A 12730-nucleotide genomic window follows, 5' to 3' on the forward strand; every position below is an offset into this window, starting at 1 on the left:
CCAGAGCGACTTACAAATTGGTGCATTCACCTTATGACATCCAGTGGAACAGCCACTTTACAATAGTGCATCTAAATATTTTAAGGGGGGTGAGAAGGATTACTTTATCCTGTCCTAGGTATTCCTTAAAGAGGTGGGGTTTCAGGTGTCTCCGGAAGGTGGTGATTGACTCCGCTGTCCTGGCGTCGTGAGGGAGTTTGTTCCACCATTGGGGAGCCAGAGCAGCGAACAGTTTTGACTGGGCTGAGCGGGAACTGTACTTCCTCAGTGGTAGGGAGGCGAGCAGGCCAGAGGTGGATGAACGCAGTGCCCTTATTTGGGTGTAGGGCCTGATCAGAGCCTGGAGGTACTGAGGTGCCGTTCCCCTCACAGCTCCGTAGGCAAGCACCATGGTCTTGTAGCGGATGCGAGCTTCAACTGGAAGCCAGTGGAGAGAGCGGAGGAGTGGGGTGACGTGAGAGAACTTGGGAAGGTTGAACACTAGACGGGCTGCGGCGTTCTGGATGAGTTGTAGGGGTTTAATGGCACAGGCAGGGAGCCCAGCCAACAGCGAGTTGCAATAATCCAGACGGGAGATGACAAGTGCCTGGATTAGGACCTGCGCCACTTCCTGTGTGAGGCAGGGTCGTACTCTGCGGATGTTGTAGAGCATGAACCTACAGGAACGGGCCACCGCCTTGATGTTAGTTGAGAACGACAGGGTGTTGTCCAGGATCACGCCAAGGTTCTTAGCGCTCTGGGAGGAGGACACAATGGAGTTGTCAACCGTGATGGCGAGATCATGGAACGGGCAGTCCTTCCCCGGGAGGAAGAGCAGCTCCTTCTTGCCGAAGTTCAGCTTGAGGTGGTGATCCGTCATCCACACTGATATGTCTGCCAGACATGCAGAGATGCGATTCGCCACCTGGTCATCAGAAGGGGGAAAGGAGAAGATTAATTGTGTGTCGTCTGCATAGCAATGATAGGAGAGACCATGTGAGGTTATGACAGAGCCAAGTGACTTGTTGTATAGCGAGAATAGGAGAGGGCCTAGAACAGAGCCCTGGGGGACACCAGTGGTGAGAGCGCGTGGTGAGGAGACAGATTCTCGCCACGCCACCTGGTAGGAGCGACCTGTCAGGTAGGACGCAATCCAAGCGTGGGCCGCGCCGGAGATGCCCAACTCGGAGAGGGTGGAGAGGAGGATCTGATGGTTCACAGTATCGAAGGCAGCCGATAGGTCTAGAAGGATGAGAGCAGAGGAGAGAGAGTTAGCTTTAGCGGTGCGGAGCGCCTCCGTGATACAGAGAAGAGCAGTCTCAGTTGAATGACTAGTCTTGAAACCTGACTGATTTGGATCAAGAAGGTCATTCTGAGAGAGATAGCGGGAGAGCTGACCAAGGACGGCACGTTCAAGTGTTTTGGAGAGAAAAGAAAGAAGGGATACTGGTCTGTAGTTGTTGACATCGGATGGATCGAGTGTAGGTTTTTTCAGAAGGGGTGCAACTCTCGCTCTCTTGAAGACAGAAGGGACGTAGCCAGCGGTCAGGGATAAGTTGATGAGCGAGTTGAGGTAATGGAGAATGTCTCCGAAAATGGTCTGGAGAAGAGAGGAGGGGATAGGGTCGAGCGGGCAGGTTGTTGGGCGGCCGGCCGTCACAAGACGCGAGATTTCATCTGGAGAGAGAGGGGAGAAAGAGGTCAGAGCACAGGGTAGGGCAGTGTGAGCAGAACCAGCGGTGTCGTTTGACTTAGCAAACGAGGATCGGATGTCGTCGACCTTCTTTTCAAAATGGTTGACGAAGTCATCTCCAGAGAGGGAGGAGGGGGGAGGGGGAGGAGGATTCAGGAGGGAGGAGAAGGTGGCAAAGAGCTTCCTAGGGTTAGAGGCAGATGCTTGGAATTTAGAGTGGTAGAAAGTGGCTTTAGCAGCAGAGACAGAGGAGGAAAATGTAGAGAGGAGGGAATGAAAGGATGCCAGGTCCGCAGAGGGGCGAGTTTTCCTCCATTTCCGCTCGGCTGCCCGGAGCCCTGTTCTGTGAGCTCGCAATGAGTCGTCAAGCCACGGAGCGGGAGGGAGGACCGAGCCGGCCTGGAAGATAGGGGACATAGAGAGTCAAAGGATGCAGAAAGGGAGGAGAGGAGGGTTGAGGAGGCAGAATCAGGAGATAGGTTGGAGAAGGTTTGAGCAGAGGGAAGAGATGATAGGATGGAAGAGGAGAGAGTAGCGGGGGAGAGAGAGCGAAGGTTGGGACGGCGCGATACCATCCGAGTAGGGGCAGTGTGGGAAGTGTTGGATGAGAGCGAGAGGGAAAAGGATACAAGGTAGTGGTCAGAGACTTGGAGGGGAGTTGCAATGAGGTTAGTGGAAAAACAGCATCTAGTAAAGATGAGGTCGAGCGTATTGCCTGCCTTGTGAGTAGGGGGAAGGTGAGAGGGTGAGGTCAAAAGAGGAGAGGAGTGGAAAGAAGGAGGCAGAGAGGAATGAGTCAAAGGTAGACGTGGGGAGGTTAAAGTCGCCCAGAACTGTGAGAGGTGAGCCGTCCTCAGGAAAGGAGCTTATCAAGGCATCAAGCTCATTGATGAACTCTCCGAGGGGACCTGGAGGGCGATAAATGATAAGGATGTTAAGCTTGAAAGGGCTGGTAACTGTGACAGCATGAAATTCAAAGGAGGCGATAGACAGATGGGTAAGGGGAGAAAGAGAGAATGACCACTTGGGAGAGATAAGGATTCCGATGCCACCACCCCGCTGACCAGAAGCTCTCGGGGTGTGCGAGAACACGTGGGCGGACGAAGAGAGAGCAGTAGGAGTAGCAGTGTTATCTGTGGTGATCCATGTTTCTGTCAGTGCCAAGAAGTCGAGTGACTGGAGGGAGGCATAGGCTGAGATGAACTCTGCCTTGTTGGCTGCAGATCGGCAGTTCCAGAGGCTACCGGAGACCTGGAACTCCACATGGGTCGTGCGCGCTGGGACCACCAGATTAGGGTGGCAGCGGCCACGCGGTGTGGAGCGCTTGTATGGTCTGTGCAGAGAGGAGAGAACAGGGATAGACAGACACATAGTTGACAGGCTACAGAAGAGGCTACGCTAATGCAAGGAGATTGGAATGACAAGTGGACTACACGTCTCAAATGTTCAGAAAGTTAAGCTTACGTAGCAAGAATCTTATTGACTAAAATGATTAAAATGATACAGTACTGCTGAAGTAGGCTAGCTGGCAGTGGCTGCGTTGTTGACTTTGTAGGCTAGCTGGCAGTGGCTGCGTTGTTGACACTACACTAATCAAGTCGTTCCGTTGAGTGTAATAGTTTCTACAGTGCTGCTATTCGGGGCTAGCTGGCTAGCTAGCAGTGTTGATTACGTTACGTTGCGTTAAAAGAACGACAATAGCTGGCTAGCTAACCTAGAAAATCGCTCTAGACTACACAATTATCTTTGATACACAGACGGCTATGTAGCTAGCTATGTAGCTAGCTACGATTAAACAAATCAAACCGTTGTGCTGTAATGAAATTAAATGAAAAATGTGATACTACCTGTGGAGCGAAGCGGAATGCGACCGGGTTGTTGAGTGCGGAAGTTCTATTCAGTAGACGTTGGCTAGCTGTTGGCTAGCTAGCAGTGTCTCCTACGTTAATGACGACAAATAGCTGGCTAGCTAACCTCGGTAAATTAAGATAATCACTCTAAGACTACACGCTCTAAACTACACAATTATCTTGGATACGAAGACAGCAAAGACAACTATGTAGCTAGCTAACACTACACTAATCAAGTCGTTCAGTTGAGTGTAATAGTTTCTACAGTGCTGCTATTCGGTAGACGGTGGACGTATGCTAGCTGGCTAGCTGCTGGGCAGATAGCAGTGTAGACTACGTTAGGACGACGAAATACGAAGTTGCAATAGAAGTGCTGACTGTTTCACTTTGTTGTCCTCTTTCTTTTCCTTTTTCTTCTATCCTTCTTTTGTCCTTATTTTGTCTTCCTTTCTTCTGTTAACTAGATATTTTTTTAACATGCCAAACTAAGTATGGAATCAATCTTTAGGATGTTTTTAACATAAAACTTCATTAATGTTCCAACCGGACAATTCCTTTGTCTGTACAAATGAAGTGGAACGTAGCTACCTTTCACTTGAGCGCTCCAGACCGAGGCTGTGGCACTCTGCCAGACCACTCACTCAAAGAGCCCTTATGAGCCCCTCCTTTAGAGTAGAATCCTCAAAACAGGTTCTAAATACTGTTGACATCTAGTGGAAGCCATGGGAAGTGAAAGATAACTAATATCAACCTGTACCTTCAATGGGGGCTGAGTTGAAAAAGTACAAACCTCAGATGTCCCACTTCCTGGCTGGATTTTTTTCTCAGGTTTTTGCCTGCCATATGAGTGTTTTCTATCCCAATACTAATAATACTATGCATATATTAGCATCTGGGACAAAGTAGGAGGCAGTTCACTTTGGGCACGCTATTTATCCAAAAGTGAAAATGCTGCTCCTTATCCCAAAAAGGTACAATTATGTTCACTTCGGGGCCTGAAACGTCCCATAATTCATTCCTTCCTCCATTATTGATAGGCCTACATTTTTAGAAGAAGAACATATCTCCTAGACCTATGCTGTAACAATGAGGAATTTATTATTGTTGGAACACAACAATAGGCTAGGCTAGGCTGTAAATTGCAATGATGTAAAATTATATTAGGCCACTCATATGGTGTATTTTGTCAGGATGTATCAGCGAATAGACCTACTATAGAAAAATAGGCTATAGACTATGACACTGAGATGTGCTGTCTGTCGTGGATCATGTATCCCAATTCATCTATCCCAATTAGCTAGATGCCCTCAATCTCACTCAAATCATCAAGGAACCCACCAGGTACAACCCTAACTCTGTAAACAAGGGCACCCTCATAGACGTCATCCTGACCAACTGGCCCTCCAAATATACCTCTGCTGTCTTCAACCAGGATCTCAGCGATCACTGCCTTATCGCCTGTATCCGCCACGGAGCCGCAGTCAAACGACCACCCCTCATCACTGTCAAACGGTCCCTAAAACACTTCTGTGAACAGGCCTTTCTAATCGACCTGGCCCGGGTATCCTGGAAGGACATTGACCTCATCCCGTCAGTTGAGGATGCATGGTCATTCTTTAAAAGTAACTTCCTCACCATTCTAGATAAGCATGCTCCGTTCAAAAAATGCAGAACCAAGAACAGATACAGCCCTTGGTTCACTCCAGACCTGACTGCCCTCGACCAGCACAAAAACATCCTGTGGCGGACTGCAATAGCATCGAATAGCCCCCGTGATATGCAACTGTTCAGGGAAGTCAGGAACCAATACACGCAGTCAGTCAGGAAAGCTAAGGCCAGCTTCTTCAGGCAGAAGTTTGCATCCTGTAGCTCCAACTCCAAAAAGTTCTGGGACACTGTGAAGTCCATGGAGAACAAGAGCACCTCCTCCCAGCTGCCCACTGCACTGAGGCTAGGAAACACGGTCTCCACCGATAAATCCATGATTATCGAAAACTTCAATAAGCACTTCTCAACGGCTGGCCATGCCTTCCGCCTGGCTACTCCAACCTCGACCAACAGCTCCGCCCCCCCGTAGCTCCTCACCCAAGCCTCTCCAGGTTCTCCTTTACCCAAATCCAGATAGCAGATGTTCTGAAAGAGCTGCAAAACCTGGACCCGTACAAATCAGCTGGGCTTGACAATCTGGACCCGCTATTTCTGAAACTATCTGCCGCCATTGTCGCAACCCCTATTACCAGCCTGTTCAACCTCTCTTTCATATCGTCTGAGATCCCCAAGGATTGGAAAGCTGCCGCAGTCATCCCCCTCTTCAAAGGGGGAGACACCCTGGACCCAAACTGTTACAGACCTATATCCATCCTGCCCTGCCTATCTAAGGTCTTCGAAAGCCAAGTCAACAAACAGGTCACTGACCATCTCGAATCCCACCGTACCTTCTCCGCTGTGCAATCTGGTTTCCGAGCCGGTCACGGGTGCACCTCAGCCACACTCAAGGTACTAAACGATATCATAACCGCCATCGATAAAAGACAGTACTGTGCAGCCGTCTTCATCGACCTCGCCAAGGCTTTCGACTCTGTCAATCACCATATTCTTATCGGCAGACTCAACAGCCTCGGTTTTTCGGATGACTGCCTTGCCTGGTTCACCAATTACAGAGTGTGTCAAATCGGAGGGCATGCTGTCCGGTCCTCTGGCAGTCTCTATGGGGGTGCCACAGGGTTCAATTCTCGGGCCGACTCTTTTCTCTGTGTATATCAATGATGTTGCTCTTGCTGCGGGCGATTCCCTGATCCACCTCTACGCAGACGACACCATTCTATATACTTTCGGCCCGTCATTGGACACTGTGTTATCTAACCTCCAAACGAGCTTCAATGCCATACAGCACTCCTTCCGTGGCCTCCAACTGCTCTTAAACGCGAGTAAAACCAAATGCATGCTTTTCAACCGATCGCTGCCTGCACCCGCATGCCCGACTAGCATCACCACCCTGGATGGTTCCGACCTTGAATATGTGGACATCTATAAGTACCTAGGTGTCTGGCTAGACTGCAAACTCTCCTTCCAGACCCACATCAAACATCTCCAATCGAAAATCAAATCAAGAGTCGGCTTTCTATTCCGCAACAAAGCCTCCTTCACTCACGCTGCCAAGCTTACCCTAGTAAAACTGACTATCCTACCGATCCTCGACTTCGGCGATGTCATCTACAAAATGGCTTCCAACACTCTACTCAGCAAACTGGATGCAGTCTATCACAGTGCCATCCGTTTTGTCACTAAAGCACCTTATACCACCCACCACTGCGACTTGTATGCTCTAGTCGGCTGGCCCTCACTACATATTCGTCGCCAGACCCACTGGCTCCAGGTCATCTACAAGTCCATGCTAGGTAAAGCTCCGCCTTATCTCAGTTCACTGGTCACGATGGCAACACTCATCCGTAGCACGCGCTCCAGCAGGTGTATCTCACTGATCATCCCTAAAGCCAACACATCATTTGGCCGCCTTTCGTTCCAGTACTCTGCTGCCTGTGACTGGAACGAATTGCAAAAATCGCTGAAGTTGGAGACTTTTATCTCCCTCACCAACTTCAAACATCAGCTATCCGAGCAGCTAACCGATCGCTGCAGCTGTACATAGTCTATAGGAAAATAGCCCACCCATTTTCACCTACCTCATTCCCATACTGTTTTTATTTATTTATTTTTCTGCTCTTTTGCACACCAATATCTCTACCTGTACATGACCATCTGATCATTTATCACTCCAGTGTTAATCTGCAAAACTGTATTATTCGCCTACCTCCTCATGCCTTTTGCACACATTGTATATAGACTGCCCATTTTTTTCTACTGTGTTATTGACTTGTTAATTGTTTATTCCATGTGTAACTCTGTGTTGTCTGTTCACACTGCTATGCTTTATCTTGGCCAGGTCGCAGTTGCAAATGAGAACTTGTTCTCAACTAGCCTACCTGGTTAAATAAAGGTGAAATAAAAAATATAAAAAAATCTTATAATTAACGTGGCCACCAGCCATTATACCAGCCAGGTTTGGCCTATGGACTTACATTTTTAGAATTAGTGTGAGTTGGGTAAAAAAAAAAGATAATCTGTGGTAAAATTTAATTCATTTATAGCATAAATTCTCTACGGTCCTTCTCCATCTAGTAGCCTAATGGGACGAATTTTAGCATGCAAATTACTTAATTAGAGGTGAAATTATTATATTTATTAGTTAGCTCTTCCATCACGTGCCAAATAAAAACCTCATATTGCCCTACTTCTGAAAAAGCTAATCGGGACAGATATGCTTTAGTGGACTCGCCCGAGTAACATTAGCCGGATCCCAGAGTAGTTTGATTCTACCGGAGTCGATGCTGAGTTCCCCCGAGTCTCAAACTGAATAGGCCCGAACCCACCGTGTTGACTGGGGTCAGATAGTCACACAGCCTTTACTTTGAAGACAGCTAGCACACGCTTCCTGTTCGAGCCCCTCTTCTCTACGCCAACACCGTCTCTGTTCATTAATTCAATCTTGTGGACGAAATATGACAAATGAATTAACGCATTCGAAATGATTATCCGTCTTAGTTAAATTCGGATATTGATTGAAAGAACCATACACGAATCGGTCGGGAACCCGGCACTTGAATTTGGCTATCTCTAATCATTTTTGTGCCCATGACATTTCCGTAGATGGACGTTTCGCGTGTCTTGGATTGGCCACTTTATTTACTCTGATTGTCCCTTCGCGAGACCAGTAGTATTCCTTCCGGAAGATCAACGCCTCAGTGTCGCGCTAGCATATTTTGGTGAAGGTCGTGAGTTCTTCTTGTAAGTATTTAGTAAATGTGAACGCTAAATCGAATACTTTCCATTTAATCTGTACAGAAAATATGTACTTCAAGGTGTTGAAATGTTATGATTCTGTCCATTGCATAGTAATATTATAATTGTCGACATTGCCCTCTAGTTTGTTGCAACGTTTGCTACCTAGCTACTTTAGCCTCGGACTGTCAACGTTCTATTTTCGATGCACTTTTCAGTGGTTGGTGTTGTAGATATTTATTTATTCTTCCGGTAAAACTATAGCTACCAACCAAATTGCCGCAAACGTTTTATTTTATTTTTTCCCGAATATTGAAATACTGTTTAAAAAAATGCCATTGTGTTGATGGAAATAATCAGGTAGGCATAGACTACTTTGTAGTTATATTAATTGCCTTCCATCTATCCGAAAAAGATTAGGTTGTCATTAGCATCGCTAACTGCTACACAAAGTGTTAGACATAGTAGCCCTTCATCGCACACAGCAGGGCTCTACATTCAGGTACATTTGCCAGTGGCCCAAACCTACTGACCGAATGAGGAAAAAAATAATAATAACCGGGTCACGTCAAGATCTGACAGGAAAGCGAATGATACGTTCATCATTTCAGGAGCATGTGATTCTCTTTCATGTGTGGGGTGAGCAAGTAGCCTATACAGTGTTTTATACAGACATTGGCAAGTCAAATATAATGGTTTTTCAAGCAATTAATTGTAATAATTTAAGGACCTAACTTAAGTTTTATATTTAATTATTGTAACAGTCTATAGGGGAAAAAATGTCCCAAATATATGCAAAAAAGTATGCATTACCACTAAGAATAATGCCCTTTTTAAATGTTTTTTTTAATAGGCCTACCGAATTACATTATGCATTGACATTCACATTATTTTAAAGTAATCGAATAAGTCCACATAGCCTGACTAAATAGACAAAATGTTCCTGACACAAACACACTAATGAAGTCTGTCCATGTCTGGTCAGTCTTGCCATTTGATATATTGAAGAGTTGTTGAGGGGTTACTGTATCATGTTTTAAAAAATGAGAAAGTGACCAAAAACCAGGTTCCCTTTGTAATGGAACGCTTTGTATCGAAAACATTTTGTTTTGCGCAGTAGAACTCCTAAATCGGCTACCATAACTTCAATGACTTTTCAAGGACCAAGGAGCCTAGGGGAAATGTCGGATTTTCAAGTTAAGCTGTGATGACTGAACTTTGCCCGCATATATTCAACCAAGTGTTTATAAAGTTAAAATACCTGGTTTGTATACCCAGTCATGCCTTGGCAGTTACTGGTAGAGCCATCATAACTTGGATCATCTTTCCAACCTCTAATGCTGTTGGTCTTTGCTCCACACAACAATCAGCTGTTTGAGAGCTGTGTGCTCTCTGCCCGACATATTATCTATAACAGGAATGGGCAAATTTGAGGGTGGGGGCCACAAAAAAATCTGAACTTGTGAGGGGCTGCTGTTGCTCATTGGTCCCCCATACCCCCCCCCCCCCCAATTCTACACATTTTGCAATGGGTGTAGAGAAAATGTTGCTGTTTTTAAAGCAAGTTTGCTGCAATTCTACACATTTTGCCATGGGGTAGAGAGAAATGTTTGCTGTTTTAGTAACTGAGTGAGACTAACAAAATCAATGGGGGGCCCCCTGGCCGGTAATTCGACCATGATAGTTTAGCGGCCAGCTATCTAAACTTAACTTGGCTGTCTAAAATAGGACTCAAATGGTTGCAAATGCAGTATCAAACCCTGGGGCCTTTCCACTTTTCTCTATTGCTCCGCAAGCAAGGGGGAGGCCAATGACATCACAGATTCCCGTTAGACAAACTCCTTGAATACCCTACTCCTTGAAGTTGGCAGTTGTCTAGAAAACACTATTGTGCTCAACTTATATATTTTTTTGCGTGTGTACTTTACTGTATTTATGTTTGGGATATGGCTTTTCAACAGTAAAAGTTAATACATTGCTGGAGGACGTCTAACTACAACCATATCAAGAATTTTCTTGACATAAGGACATTTCTGAAAGCAGCATTGTTCTACTTCAACCTAATTAAACAATGTTACATTTTTCTTCTCAACTTTCCAGGTACTCCACAATGTCTCTGGCTAAGCCTGCAATGCGAGGACTCCTCGGGAAGCGTCTGAGATTCCACCTGCCCATCGCCTTCGCCCTGTCAGTGGTGGCTGCAGCAGCTTTCAAGGTCAGCTGATGGATGCTAATAATTTGCCAATTAAAAAAATAATAATAATCTTGAGGCTCTGGGTAGAGAAGTGTAAAACAAAAGAGTTAAAGTCCATCATGGAATTGATGTTACCACATTGAATGGGTGTCTTCAGGAACAGGCATGATGTAAATACTTTGTCTTCTCAGTACGGCGTAACAGAACCAAGGAAACAGGCCTATGCCGATTTCTACAAACATTATGATGCCACAAAGGAGTTCAACAACATGAGGGAAGCTGGTATTTTTGAAAGTGTCAGGCCAACTGGTGAATAAACCCTGTGAGTATTTTGCAACCAATTAGGCATAATTTCATCTATCTATTAGGCTAGTGTTTTTCACTTCTTGTCCCGTATGTTTTGGGTGTGTGCAGGCTTTTGTCCCAGCCAGCAGCGCACCTGGGTTGTGTTCTGTAGGCACAAGTCATTAGAAGGTGTTTCAATGTGTAATAAGTGTGCAAGTATTTCAAAATGTTGTTGCCTATTGAACACACCTTTTGAATCATCTAAACAAGGAATTCAAATGATTAGTTCGTGCTGGGTTAGGAGAAAAAATGCATGCTGCGGTCCTCTTGGTGGATATCTTTGTAATCAATTATTGTCAAATTTTCATTGTTATAAATGCAGTACTGTGCAACATCTTATGCGGTCTTCCTTTGTATTACAGGTTGCATTCCTGGTCTGATGTTCCTGCTCTGTGATTGACTGATCGAACATTGCTGTTATGTTCTCATAAATAAACTATTCTCTCTATGGGTGCCTCTGTCTCATCGTTTTGAATTATCACAAAAGTTGTGATAGAGAAACAGTTTTTCTCAAGAAAGCAACATAGCTATCATTCTCAGATTACCAGTTGAAGTCAAATAAAATCTTATGCAACTGGTGAATACAACTAGTGTAGACCTTACAGTGAAATACTTACAAGTCCTTAACCAGCAATGCGATTAAGAAAAATATTCAGCAGTAAAATAACAATAGCTTGGCTATATACAGGGGATACCAGTACAGTGTGGGGTGGGCACCGGTTAATTGAGGTAATATGTACATGTAAAGTCTGTGCTTCCATAGCTACAGAATTGTTAATGGAATGTGATGCTCCATAACCGTTGCAGCTTGGCTGATGGAAAGCCTTGCAAGGATTTTTTTCAAATAACCTGTTCTTGAAGTTGCTTTCTTTTGTTCTGGATTCAGCAAAAATATATTTTTTTTATAAATGTCTGTCCAGTTGCAGATGGTTCTCCAGAAAATATTCAGAAAGATAAACCCACATTTTGCACCAAGTGATGAGTTCCTTCACCATTTTATCTGCCAGATATCTTGCATTTCCCAACATCTTTGCAGGACTTAGTCATTTCTATGCAACACTGCGAAGTGTGGAAGTAGATGACAGCGCATCAGTCGACCAAAACCAAGATCTGCTCACTTGAGGCATTTCTCAATACAAAACGTGGATTTAATATCTTGATAAAAATTCTGTTTTTTGGGGAATCACCTGCAATTGGACATGTTTTATAAGATTCTCTTTTGACTGAATTGAGAAAGAAGAAAGTTTTACGAACTTGTTAGTAAAAAAACATTCCTTGCAAACTTTTCCATTAGCGAAAGAGTAACTGGTATGGAGCATTACATATCCCGTTAACAATTCTGTTGCTTTCATGGGGGGGGGGGGGGAGTTTCATTGCTAGTTTAGGTGTAAATTAAATTGCTACTACATCAGCTTATTGCTGGAACTGGGTGGAAGTATGGTACGGTAAAGATGGTGGAATCATGTTCTATCAGACGGGTGAGATTAATGTAAACAAACGGTAGGCAATTAAGGTCACGGTTATGAAAACTTAAGACACTAAAGCGCCCTTTCTGCTGACTGAAAAACACCAAAAGAAAGATGCCCAGGGACCCTGCTCATCTGTGTGAATGTGCCTTAGGCATGCTGCAAGGAGGTATGAGGACTGCAGATGTGGCCAGGGAATTAAGTTGTAATGTCCGTACTGTGAGATGCCTAAAACAGCGCTACAGGGAGACAGGACTAACTATATTTAGGACTAACTTATTCCTTGCCACCCATTCTGAAACTAACTGGCGCCGAAGGGGATTTCTGCCATTTTACAGGCTCCTAACCAACTGTGCTCAAACCT

The 12730-nt window shown here is 45.1% G+C and overlaps 1 protein-coding gene across 1 annotated transcript; it reads left to right on the plus strand.

Annotated features, from left to right (window-relative positions):
• The first annotated feature begins 8035 nt into the window (after positions 1 to 8035).
• LOC124007737 (cytochrome c oxidase subunit 6C-1) lies at positions 8036 to 11348 on the plus strand. The gene is made up of 4 exons (XM_046318469.1): positions 8036 to 8367; positions 10462 to 10576; positions 10747 to 10877; positions 11263 to 11348. Exons 2-3 carry the CDS (start codon positions 10472 to 10474, stop codon positions 10870 to 10872), a joined length of 231 nt encoding a protein of 76 aa, XP_046174425.1. The 5' UTR covers positions 8036 to 8367; positions 10462 to 10471; the 3' UTR covers positions 10873 to 10877; positions 11263 to 11348.
• Positions 11349 to 12730: the final 1382 nt, after the last annotated feature.

The sequence above is a fragment of the Oncorhynchus gorbuscha genome, linkage group LG21 (assembly GCF_021184085.1).
Source record: "Oncorhynchus gorbuscha isolate QuinsamMale2020 ecotype Even-year linkage group LG21, OgorEven_v1.0, whole genome shotgun sequence".
Lineage (NCBI taxonomy): Eukaryota > Metazoa > Chordata > Actinopteri > Salmoniformes > Salmonidae > Oncorhynchus > Oncorhynchus gorbuscha.

Bases quoted from the DNA above. Each gene is read 5' to 3' on its own strand.
- LOC124007737 (XM_046318469.1), top strand. From the start codon at position 10,472: ATGTCTCTGGCTAAGCCTGCAATGCGAGGACTCCTCGGGAAGCGTCTG. The intron at 10,577-10,746 runs GTCAGCTGATGG...TTGTCTTCTCAG, and splicing joins TGGCTGCAGCAGCTTTCAAG to TACGGCGTAACAGAACCAAG.